The sequence below is a fragment of the Gekko japonicus genome, unplaced genomic scaffold, assembly GCF_001447785.1.
Source record: "Gekko japonicus isolate JY-2015 unplaced genomic scaffold, Gekko_japonicus_V1.1 scaffold3122, whole genome shotgun sequence".
Taxonomy (NCBI): Eukaryota; Metazoa; Chordata; class Lepidosauria; order Squamata; family Gekkonidae; genus Gekko; species Gekko japonicus.
The window spans coordinates 1-13,089 of NW_015169271.1; the positions used below are offsets into that span (position 1 = coordinate 1).

A 13,089-nucleotide genomic window follows, 5' to 3' on the forward strand; every position below is an offset into this window, starting at 1 on the left:
CCCCTGTGTATCAGTATAAAAGAACCAAGGCCCAGGCGAGTCAGCTCTTGGAACTTAAACAAGGTCAGCCCTGGTTAGTATTTAGAAAGGAGATCACCCAGGAAGTTCAGAGTCCCTATGCCGTGGCACACAACAGCAAGCCCCCTCTGAGCGTCTCTTGTCGCAAATACCCGACAGCGTAGGTGTCAAACTCATTTGTTATGAGGGCCGGATCTGACATAAACGCCACTTTGCTGGGCCGGGACACATGTGTCATAAAACATAATGCCAGGTACCGGAGATAGAAACTGTATTAAGGACCGCACCTGGCAAGCTCCGAGGTGGTGTGTCCTCACTGCAAGATCCCATGGGCTGGGAAAGGGGTGCAGAGGAAAACCCACCTGGGCGGACTGGAGAGCCAGCAGTGCAGTGCTGGGCAGACGCTCCCACGATGCTTGACTGCTATAGACGAGGTTGTTCGGCCAGGCTGGAGCCGCAATGGAGTGGCTCCGCCCACTCCCCCCTTCAGCACTTCCTCCCTTGCATTGGTTGCTCGCGGCCCCCAGGCCTTACGTTTATGTATTTCCCCCTCCTGCTGTAGATTCTCACTTGACCCCCTCCTCCAGTAGCAGAATAGGGACTGTGGCAGAGAGAGGGAATCCCACTCGTCAGCTTCACTTGGCTTGGGAGCAGTGTTCCCTCTAAGCTGAGTTAGTGTGAGCGAACTCACAGTTTTTTGGCCTCCGGCTCTGCCATTTTTGTCTCACCTCAGGAAGGAGGGCTCCAGAGGCAAACTTAATTTATGCAGTAGCCAAGTCGCTCACTCACAACTTTGATGCCGGTAGCTCAGAAAGTCGAATTTTTGCTCACAAGACTCCACAGCGTGGAGGGAGCGTTGGCTTTGGAGCGCTTTGAAGCCCCAGGTGCAGCCGCCTTTTTCTCTGCTAAAAGCGGATTTATAAAGGAGCGAGGCTCTCCTTCTGCATAAGAGCCCCGGACGGGCCTGATCCGGCCCCCGGGCCTTACGTTTGACACCCCTGCCCTACAGGGTCACCGTAGGTCTGCTGTGACTTGTCGGCACTTTCCACCATAAAGGAACAGAGCCCCCCCCCCCCCGGGGTTTGAAAAAATTTGTTCAAAGCGCTCCAAAGCCAACGCTCCCTCCACGCTGTGGAGTCTTGTGAGCAAAAATTCGACTTTCTGAGCTACCGGCATCAAAGTTGTGAGTGAGTGCTTTGGCTGCTGCATAAATTAAGTTTGGAGCCCTCCTTCCTGAGTGGAGACGAAAATGGCTGAGCCGGAGGCCAAAAAACTGTGAGCTCGCTCACACTCACTCAGCTTAGAGGGAACACCGCTCCCAAGCCAAGCGAAGCTGACGGAGTGGGATTCCCTCTCCCTGCCACAGTCCCTATTCTGCTACTGGGGGGGGGGGGGTTTGTCAAGCGAGAATCTACAGCGGGAGGGGGAAATTGGTAAAAGAAGATCATCTGCCCCATCTCCACCAATGGAACTGCAGTTTCACTGGCGTGACAATACCTTCAGATCCAGGCCGTTAAGAGCTGAAATTAGGACTACCATGTTCGTTTACCCAGCACTTGAGCTTCTGCAACTATGCCTCTGAAAAGACATTCTGCATTTAAGGTCCTACGCATAAGCAACCTCTAAACCTCGACGTATCGGATCTTTTCGTTCACTGTATTAACATGTGGCTTTCTTCTCCAGGAAGTCCCCCGTCAAAGGTGTACGGCAACGTCCGAGCAGTGGCCAGCAGGGCGGCAGAGAGATTCTGAGACTTACGATTCAAGCAACGGGGTTTCCTTGTACGCCGAGTCCGGGAAATGGCTCGTTTGCAGAATCGTCATCCTGGGAAGATGCTGATAGTAACATTCCCTTCCAAAGCAACTTGATGTGTAGAAGAGACTTGGGGCAGATTATCTTTGGCTGGCCTGGCGGTTTCATCTATTGAAAGAGGATTTCTGTCTAATAAAGGGGATGTACTGATAGTTTGTGTCGTGGTAACAGTGAATGTACAAAACGGAGTTTCTGATCTGTTGCTTCTCCTGTTAGGTCAATGCAGGGCCACGGTGGTTCAGAGGTTAAGACACTGAGCTGCAAGCTTGGCAGTTCGAGACCCTAGTGAGCTCCCGTCTCTGGCCCCAGCTCCTGCCAACCTAGCAGTTCGAAAGCAAGACACTGCAAGTAGATAAATAAGTACCGCTTCGGTGGGAAGGGAACAGCGTTTCGTGCGCCTCGGTGTCTAGTCACGCCGGCCACGTGACCACGGAGAAGTCTTCAGACAGCGTTGGCTCTTCGGCTCGGAAACAGACGAGCACTGCACCCCAGAGTCAGATTCAACTGGCTTTCGAGTAAGGGAAACTTTTACTTTTTTATATACTGGTGACAGCGGCAGCTGTCTTATGGTGACCCCGTAGGATTTTCAAAGGGGGAGATGTCCAGAGGTGGTTTCCCATTGCCTGCCTCTGCGTAGTCACCCTGGGCTTCCCTGGAGGTCTCCCATCCAAGTATTAACCAGGGATGCCCTTGCTTTGATTCCCAGAGCTGATGAAATCCAGCTAGCCTGGGCCATGCAGGCCAGGACTGTGAAAAACCAGCATTTTAAAAACAGGGTGTTGCTGGAGTTAGGGGTCGGCGTTTTCCCAGAACTGCAACTGGTCTACAGACTGGGGAGATCAGCTCTGATCTTTCAAAAGAAGTTATAAATCGAAGTTGGAGAACGCTCGGGTAGATCAGTAAATGTCAATATAAGAAAAGCATCTGAAATAGCTATGTTCCAGCTAGTATCGGCGGGAGAATAAAAGTACCCATCTCCAGTGCTGGCACCGCTTGCAAGCTAAAGGTGCGCTCACCTGTCATCCAGCTGTGAAGCACTTCAGCAAAATATCTGTGATCACATGCTGATTTGTGCTTGGGCTAGAGACGTAAAAATTTTGGAAATGTTGAAACATTACGCCAGACAAGGGGAGTAATGTCTTATCAAACCTGAACTAATTTTACTGCTTTCACAGAAAATGCGTAACTTGTAACCTACCCTATGAAATCACAGTATTTGAAATATTTGTGGAGTTTAAAAGTTACGAATGCCTTAGGGTTTTTTGCCACAAGCCAAATTGCAAATGTAGCCAAGCGCTTAAGAGAAAACTCCACATACTTCTTAAGCAACATAAAGATACATTATCTGATCAAGACACAGGTAGCACAAAGGATCAATAATAATATCTGCACAGCTAGATGTAGTTCCCGGGAGATGCTGCCTCCTTTCTTCTGAGAGCCAGTGTCGTGGTTAAGAGGATGGACTCTAATCTGGGAGAACCGCATTTGATTCCCAATCCTCCACATGCAGCTGCTGGTGTGACCTTGGATCAGTCATAAATTCTTTCAGAGCTGTCTCTCCTAGGCGCAGAAATGCATCCACAGCAGGCTCACCTTGTCTTTAAAAGCATTTAACTCCTCCTAGAAGTCAAAATATTTCAGTTTTTTCCAGTGTTCTGCAAATGTCCTGGGAAAAAATTTCCTCCAATTTTTTCTGTGCATCTGCTGAGGAATATCAGAGATGCAGGAAGACAATTCAGTGCAAAATTCTGAACACGACAGATGACACTGTCAGTAGAATCTTGCTTAAGGAAGTGCTAGTATACTACCTTTATGGATATGGTTCTAAATATTCAAAGTTAAAAGATGGTTCTTTAGTCAAACGTGTTAAAACCAGAGGCTGTGGTACTGTCCCATTTAGACACTTTCCGTCCCTCACTGTTATGACAAAGAAGAGACTGGATTTATACCCCACCCTTCTACCCAAAGGAGTCTCAGAATGGCTTACAACCTTCCTTTTCCTCAACGGACACACTGTGATGTAGGTGGAGCTGAGAGAGCTCTTTCAAGAACAGCTCTGAAAGAACTCGTGACTGACCCAAGGTCACACCAGCAGCTGCATGTGGGGGCGTGGGGAATCAAACCCGGTTCTCCCACATTAGCGTCCACGCTCTTAACCACCACACCAAACTGACTCTGTGGATTAACTGTCTAGTTTTAAGGGTCACTAATGAGAAATAAGACCTAAGCTAGGTTTCAGAATATGTTCAGTGACTCTGTAGCAACATGTTACATTTCTTACACACCATAACTGTATTTTTCTTTTCTTTTTTTAAATTATAACCACACGATACACTTTTTTAGTTTAGGATTATACCTGTTTTGTCAAAGATGAGAAGACGCCAGGGTAAAGTTCAAATATTTTTTATTTTTTATTCATACAGTATGAAGGTTCCTATAGTTCCAACCATGTATGATATAGCATGCAGAGGGAAAAAAAACTAAACATTCGACATAACCCATTTTCCACACACAAACTAAAAAAAAAAAAAAATCTCATCCCCCCCCACAAGAAAGTAATGTTAGCACTATATTCTAGAACGCCAGCCAGGATATGCACAAGCCATTAAGAAATACAAAGCATTTGCTAAAATGTTTTGTAACAAATCCTTATGTACAAAAAAAAAAAAATTCACAAAAGACTTCGCTCCCCCCTTGAAGCAGAGCGCGCGCATGGCAGTTGACACTGGAGCCGAGAACAGCCACTGGCCAGGATTAGAGAGCCACGTCCTGATCCAGAGGAAGGAAGTTAACATGTCGTGGAGATTCTCTGTTTTTTGTTTTTTAAACATTTACCAAAAGTTTGGCAACATCATCTCGTCTTTTAAATTATGCAAATCATGTAAACAAGAGGAACGTGTTTTCGTTTTTGCTTTTTCAAATCGATCTACATGCAAAACTCCATGTCATGCAAGGACACCAAGCACCTGGGTTTTCTCACGGACAGAGCCCACGATGTGTGCAGCACTCAGTTTTGAAGGAACAGCGAACGGCAGGCGGGCTTGCTTGACCGACTGGCATTCGTAGAGCCTGCCTTTTCCATTGCCGACCCAAAAAAAAAATCCTTTTTTTTGTTGCTGTTGACGTAGTAATTAGGAAAAAAAAAACCTGCTGTAGAGGAAAGGGTGTGCTATCCTAAAAAAAAAAGTCTTAATGTGAATCTTTCTTCCAGCCAATAGTACCAATTGCAGAAAAGGAAAGGGATGATATAAAGTCGTATAGAACATAGTTCGCTACTTTTATATCACACATCAAGTTGCTATCTGTTACGAGTCATGATATGGACAAGTCTAAAAAGAAATTCTCCAAGCAAAGAACTGCAGAAGAACAAGAGGTATCAATTTAGATAATGTGACGCTTTCCTCCTTCCCTATGGCAGAGGTTGACATTTCCCCCGTAATATCCGTTATAATCATATATACACATATATAAAATATGACCAGTTTTATTTATCCAACCTGTGATACTACGTTAAATGCGCAAGGGGAAATTATAACGGCTGGAGCGTTACTTAATGGCAAGAGAGGTTTTCTGTTTTGCTTGTCTTAAAATAGTGCTGCTGTGCACCAGGAATCCTACACAATCACCTGGTTCATCCCAAATTCTTAATGACGCTAAGTGCTGAGAAACAAATGCATTTATCTGCACTGACTGGGTGGCAGCTGGTCTTTCCCAGGGATATCTTTTTTTTTTTGTACAACTGCACCCATTTACTAAGCAGAAGGACGAAATGGCCATCGACATTCTGTAAATCCTATTTGCACACAAGGACTAGTTCTTGGCATTAACATTACATTACATATTCTCATACTAGTAAATAGAATTACACTTGGAAGCTATGGAGCGGAGATGCAGTCCCTGGTAAAGAGATCAAAAGGTACACAAACAAACGTTACGTTTCCTGTCTTACAAAAAAATATTAAGGTGAATTAACAGGAGGCAATGCTTTCTCGGCCAGTCGCTAGGTTAAGATGCCTGAAACAAATCACGGGAAAAAGGAAAGAGCTGACCTAACGACCATTTAAAACTTTACATTCTTCTACTTATATATATAAAACTGTGTGACATAAAAGTAAAGATGTATATCCATATATTGAACTGTTAAATGTTCCGCTTGGCACTTTTGTACTCTAGTTTTTGTTTCTGAATCAAGTATATTAAATTAAAGTCCACTTAGCTACTACATATAGAAAGCTACATATATATCTATATATAAATACACACATATATATATAGATAGATATTTCCTTGTTATAAAAGATGAGGAGAAAAAAAATAAATTAAAAGGCCAACCCCCCCCCTTTTCCCTTTCTCCACCACACTGATAATGCTCTTTCCATCTTGCTGTCCTTCAGACTTTTAAAGTGCTACACGGAGTTATTGAGAGAGTAAAAAGTTCAATAACACTTAGTTGGCTTCATGAGGCTCATGTTGGAAAAAAATGTGGCTTCACAGAGAAAAAAAATACTTCCATTTAAATACACAGAGAGCGTTGCTGGACGTCTTGAGCAGATCTTCAGAGATGGAGAAGAAAGCAAAAGTGTCGGGTGGTGTCCTAAAGAGTCACACGTCTACCACCATCTTTTTGTGGATATCTAAGCCTCCTACAACCTGAAAGGGTTATGCGAGAATGACATGAGGATTAGTGAGACAGTGGAGGAGTGGTGGTGGTGGGGGTCTGATGTTTGCCTTTTCCCCGCGATGCCTTCTGCTAATGGAGGGTGTTCCTCGGCAGCAAAGAGATGAACTCTCCTACCGCCCCCCTCCCACCGATCTCCCCAAAATGCTGCTGCTGGAGACGAGACACGACCACCACCACCCAAAACGGCCTGAGGGCTAAATCCCGGGTCTGCAACAGGCCAGGATCTCTTATAATCTGCCTCCCCACCCCCCATATCCAACCCGGTTTGCGACCAGAAATAAAATGAGTAACCAGATTTAACAAGGGTGCATGTGTCTAAATTATGCATTCAGTTAAGCGGATTAACGCCATCTTGAATTTGCTTTAAACTGGTTTTAATGCTATTAGTTGCATTATATTTGATGTTTGTATATTGTTCCCAGCCATACTGTACATCGCCCAGAGCCCGGCGCAAGTCGGGATCGGTGATCAATAAGTCCAGTTTAACAATAACAAAAACAACAATAATGATAATACAGTTGGCTTAGAAACCCCATTTATGCCCTATAGTGAACAGAAGAATAGCATAGTTCTTCCCAGGGGTCATTTAGTAGAAAATGAGGTGCAGGAGCTCATTAGCATAACTTATTTGCATATGCCACACACCCCTGACATCACCGGAAGTGTGTCAGATGGCAGCACCCACCGCTCAGGCTCCACTGGACTCTTTTGGATTGCTAGCTATTGGGGGAACGTGCAGATCTCTCCTCGCAGAGGAGGGAGAGCTTGTACCTGAATAAAACTTGGTCTTAAAGGTGTCACTGGACTGTTTTGGGCCGGGGGGCCGGGGGATGGGCTCTGCAACTTACTTGGCTGCTTCTTGCTCTGACTGAGGGCTGCTGGGAACATGCGCTCCTGCACGAAATGACCCCTGGTTCTTCCTTAATTCTTACAACCTAAACGATTCTCTCAAATCAAGTTTCCCAATAAATACACAGGCTTTTTTTTTGGCGGCATCTTTAATCTTGGGGTCGTTTTCATGGCGTCCCATCGAAACAGAATCCACACAAGACCACATTAACCTCAAAAAGGTAAGTGTCAACGATTCCAAGGGCTACTTTAAAAGGTATTAGGGAAGGAAAGTGGAGGAGGACCACAAAAAAATTAAAAAAATAAAACCAGCATGGCGAGTAACCGTGGACAACAGCCACAAGCCGAAATCAAGCTGAGGTATTCTGTAAAGAACTTCGGCATTTAGCAAAGGCAAAGTTGAGAGAAAGGGAAGAAAAGAGGGGTCAACCTGCAGTAAACATGATTTGAGAAACAACCACATCCTGAAAAAGAGGAAGGCGGGAAGTGGGGGGAAAGGGAGGAGCCTATATGAAAAACCTCATGAGTCCCTTTATAGGAAAAGGTACTTACAGCACAGAATTCCTCAAAGGATATTCTTCCGTCACCATCTTTATCTGCATTTATTATGGTTTTGTCTACAATCTGCTGCAACTGAGTATCTTTCAGGTTGTTCCCAACCATCATCTTCAAGACCTGGAACAGCTCCCCGTTGGAAATGTAGCCGTCTTTGTCCATGTCGTAGATGCGGAAGGCAACTGGAGGGAAAGGCATCGGGGGAAGTTTAGTGACAAACTCACAGGTGGGAGACCAGGTAATCCCTGCTGGGTGTGTCCATTCAGGAACTGGCTGGCCACTGTGTGTGAGACAGAGTCCGGACTAGATGGACTACCTGTCTGATCCGGCAGGGGACTTCTTATGTAAGGCTACCGTATTCTGAACAGCAAAAAAAACAGGCCATATTTCCCGACTTACTACTTCAAACAAGTGATCCCTCTGACAAATCTCGTTTTAAATTTAAAGGTACACTGGAGCCAAAAATCCCAACTATAAATACACACCGATGGAGTACGAACTGGCGGTAACTGACCAGGAGAGTGCTCTTGGTGTCACAGTATATAACTCACTGAAAATGTCGACTCAGTGTGCAACTGCAATAGATTAATCAACTCGAGGTGTAGTTGATTAATTAACCGGGGATATTTTTTTTTTTACCCTAACCCAAAATCAAGCTACCTTTTGAGGGTGGGAAAGGAGAAAAAATAGACTGTTGTTGCACTCTGGAATTTTTTCAGCTTTCTTTTTGAATTTACTCTTGCATTCATCTTTATGAAGTCAACTATGGTGATGTCTTAAGAGACTTTGAATTCAAATATTAAGCAGATGATCATATTCAATGAAATTTTTCTTAGCATATCCGAGTTTAAAGCTAACTTTGTAAACTGTATGCATGACCACCATCTCTTGGGTTTTTAGAGGGCTTTCTTTACTTTGTCTATCAGAATGTAGATTCCCTTCCTTCTTTTTTCCCCTTCCTTTTTCTGTTTGTACTTTATAGTAAAATGCAATTTAAAAATCCCCTGCGGGCCCCCCCCCCAAAATATATTAACCGGGGATATTGGGGGGGGGATACTTTTTGCAGCAGTTTCAGCTGGGGTATAAGACGGGGTTGCCAACCTCCAGGTGTGGCCTAGAGTTCTCCTGGAATCACAACTGGATCTCCAGACTACAGGGGTCAGATCGCCTGGAGCAAGGGGTGGTTTTGGAGGGTGATCTCCATGGCTTTGCACAGCGGCTGAGCTCCCCCCATCCTCAGAGGCCACCCCCAAATGCCCACTACTTTCCCAATTTGGGTTTTAAATACCCCTCCTATTTAAGCTCTGGTAACTGCTACTAACTGGGAACATTCCTACGGTAACCTTCCAACCCAAAAAGAGGACACCTCCTTTCCCAACAAAAACCAGATGTGCTGGCGTGGACAGTTCAAACGCCCAAGAAGCTGAACATCCATCTATCTATATATCTAATAGCGAAGGCACCCCCTGTGTGTGGATATCTAAATCCGCACATCGGGGGAACCTGGGGGGCAGGGAGATTTTCCTGCACAGTTGGGGCAGTCCCCAGATGTGCACAAAAATCTAAAAAGATGGGGGGGAAATATAGGGGGTATATTTAAATCCCAAAAAACCCTCTGCAGTGGGCCGGCGGCTAAGAAAGTCTAGCGGGCAAAGCTCAGGCCTGTTGCCGCCACTGCCGCCACTGGGGGGGAGAAAGTTCGGCAGGCCAAATTCAGGCCTCTCGCTGCCGGTGTTGGGGGGGGGAGGAGGGAGAAGGCTTGGAGAGGTGTGGGCCTCACTGTGGGTGTCGAGGTCAGGGGGCAGGGGAGAAGGCTCACCTGCAGCTGCTTCCTTCTCCTTCGGTGGAGCTTCTCCTCCCCCCACCCCCGCGAGTATCGCGGGTCCCCCTTCTTGTGTGTGTGTGTGTGTGTGTGTGTATTTCGTTAACTGGATCCAGTTCTCAATAGGAAGTTTACAGTTTTATTGACAAGGAAGAGGCAAAGAACAAACGGAGAATGCACTTTTCCGCAAACCCATGCTTTGATCTGGCCAACTCATTCTGCTCACTACAAGCACCTTAATTAAAGCGGGCTCGGACTTCACAAAGAAATTTATGATAAAATGACTGCTATTACAGCAGCTCTAGCACTTCGGCCCTCAACGTGGGAAGAGGCAAGATCAGCTCAGAAATACTACTGTATCTTCATCAGTACGTCAACAGGATTCACTTCCAAGAAAACATATTACGTGTCAATTTTGTGTCGCCCATGAAAGCTCATACTGAAATCAATGTTAAGTCTTTAAGATGCCGCTGGACTCTTGTTTCAAGACTCACAAATACAGAGTTAGTGAATAGTAACATAATTAAGGATAAGGCGTAAGACTCTTGGTCTGGGGCAAGGGATGCTCTGTGTTCTTGGTGTTTGGAGGGCAACAGCGGGAGGGCTTCTGGAGTTCTGGCCCCACTGCTGGACCTCCTGATGGCCCCTGGTATTTCTGGCCCCTGTGTGACACAGAGTGTTGGACTGGATGGGCCACTGGCCTGATCCAACATTGGCTTCTCTCTGATGTTCTTATGGATCCACCAGAACGGTTAATGGGAGGTATTACCAAAGTGGCCGTTCCCTCACTTTCTTGCTTGCTCCTCGAGCAGCCAACCCGTTTGTGCCAAAACTCCTCTATGAAGAACTGCACTTCCGGGGGGGTGGGATGGAGTGTATGAGAATCAAGAAAAGCAAGCTTTTTTTAATTCTTCTGAGCAGAAGAGACCACAGAGGAGATTTTACTACATCCCTCATAACTGCTGTAGCCGCCACCCACCCACCCCGGCACTCATGTGGTACTTCTGAGGTTCTCCCGATCCCTCAGGACAAAACGGGCGACTGCACAAGGAACACGAGCCAGGGGAAAAGATCTGCTCCCCACCAGCACCCTGCCAATTCTTTGGTAGATCCAACCAAGGCCTGGTATTCCGTGTATGCCCAAAAATATATATACACATCCGATACTTACACCTCAACTTCTGCTCCTTGTCACCTTTGACACTGAACTGGGAGACTCCTTCTATAAATTCTAAGGAATACAGGCAAAGAGAACAATTATGAATCATTTTGCAGATGAAGCCATCAGACCATCATTATGAGCATCCGTGGAAAAGGTTTCTGGTTATGGACAGTTCTAATGCTGCACAGGGTCCACCTGGAATCAACAACATTTGTGTGCAACTTTCAGGAAGCGTTCCGCACTTTAGGGGTGACACAGTCCATCTTTACCAAGTTTACAAACTACTTTGGCATCGATCGAGCAGGTTCAGTAAGTTGTCACGTACATTTACCACAATGTGCAAATTAGCTACCGTCCTTCATAGAGCTTTTAGCTTCATCTGATAAAAGGTTTAACTGTTTGATATGTGAGCTCTGCTGACAGTAACATAACCATTATTTCAAAAGCTGTTTACATATGGTACCATATATCCCCTACACTCATGCATGCATACACACCCTGATAAATAGGGCAAGTGGGCTGTGGTTCAGTGGTAGAGCATCTGCTTGGCCTGCAGGAGGTCCCAGGTTCAAACCCTGGCATCTTCAGGTTGTAGGTGATATGAGAGACCTCTGCCTGAGACTGGAGAGCAACCCAGTCTGAGCAAACAACACTGACACTGATGGATCAATGATCTGATTCAGGATAAGGCGGCTTTCAGACTGAAGACTTCTTAGTAGACAACCAATGGTCATTTGTCATGGCATTGGCATCAGGTCATATCAAATAAATCGACTCTCCTCTCATTCGCAATCCAGGATTCAGCTGGTTTAGAATCCTAGTTTGTAGGCAGGCAAACAATCCAGAGTGTATAATTTCACCCTGCTTGAGAATCAAGACATATCACGCGTTATTCCAAACCAGAAATCTTCAATCTCTGCGCCACATGGGGAGAGAGGGAAGAGGGACAGCGGAAGAACACAAAGTCTTCCTTGATAGCTGTCATCATGAACAACACTTCGTAATGATGCCCTTTTAGGTTCAAATTCCTATTTTGTACGCAAGGATCAATTAATGTCAGTTAAGCTTCTTCCAAGCACCAAGACCCATAGTGTTCACACGTTACTTAGGACAGCTGCCCTACAGATTTAAAATGGGAGAATATATGATTGTGCTTTCCCCCACTGAAACCAATGTAGCTGAAGATGAAGACTCTGAAGATGCAGCACAGAAACAAGAAATCCGCTTAGAAAACGAAGTTATGTTTTCCAAAGCCGCTGTTGTCAATTAACAAACTCAAACAACATTCAGGTCCTACGTAGTAAGTTATATTTTTGGTGAGTTAATTTTATAGTCGTGTTTCTACCACCGTTATTCATTTCGGAGAGCTCCCTGGTCCGTTAGAGAAAGTGTATTTTTCAGATTTTTGAATGGACGTATTCAGCTGGGATTTGGTCCTTTTGATTCCTCATTCAACGATTTTATAGCTTCGGTGTCTCTGAGCTTTTTATCTATTTGATAATAGCTGTTTCCCAAGCATGAGCTGAAATTTACAAAGAGCTGCAAAGTACACAATACTCTCAACATTTATTTCCTTCATTTTCAAAGTGCTGGTTCTTACCTTTAAAGCCCTTTATGGTTAGGGTCTGGCATACCTAAGGGACCGCCTTTCCCCATATGTTCCCCCAAGGGCACTACGGTCGGGGGGCCAACATCTTTTGACTACCCCAGGCCTCAGAGACGTCAAATTTGCCGAGACTAGGGCCAGGGCCTTTTTGGTGGCGGCTCCTACTTGGAATGAGCTCCCGGAGGAGATCCAGGTCCTGCGGGATTTTGCACAGTTCCGCAGGGCCTGCAAGATGGAGCTCGTCCGCCAGGCTTTCGAGTCGGAGCCGCCGCCGCTACTGTTCCATCAATGCACTGTTGCCCAAAATTGGCAGAGATACCATCAGGGTGCAATCGAGTCCTGGGAAGAAGACTGGTTATCTGCCGCTTTGGAACTTATGTCGTTGGTCCGGATCCACCCTACCAGAACCCTTCTTGGAACTGGGAACCTCAGAGCACCAGCACTTTGTTGTACTATTGTTACGTTTTTATCTCGTTTTAATTGTTTGAATTATGGCTTTTGCCTCAATTGTTAGCCGCCCTGAGCCTTAGGGGAGGGCGGGCTATAAATTGAATTATAAATAAATAAATAAAATAAATAACAAC

General features: G+C 45.5%; 1 protein-coding gene across 1 annotated transcript in view; it reads right to left on the reverse strand.

Annotated features, from left to right (window-relative positions):
* Window positions 1-6,140: 6,140 nt before the first annotated feature.
* PPP3R1 (protein phosphatase 3 regulatory subunit B, alpha) overlaps window positions 6,141-13,089 on the reverse strand; it is a 27,008-nt gene continuing 20,059 nt past the window's right edge. The window contains exons 3-5 of the mRNA XM_015416548.1: window positions 10,909-10,968; window positions 7,913-8,097; window positions 6,141-6,480 (exon numbers count right to left, since the gene is read on the reverse strand). Coding sequence (XP_015272034.1) covers window positions 6,433-6,480; window positions 7,913-8,097; window positions 10,909-10,968 — 293 coding nt within the window. The 3' untranslated portion in view covers window positions 6,141-6,432. The remainder of the gene's footprint in view (window positions 6,481-7,912; window positions 8,098-10,908; window positions 10,969-13,089) is intronic.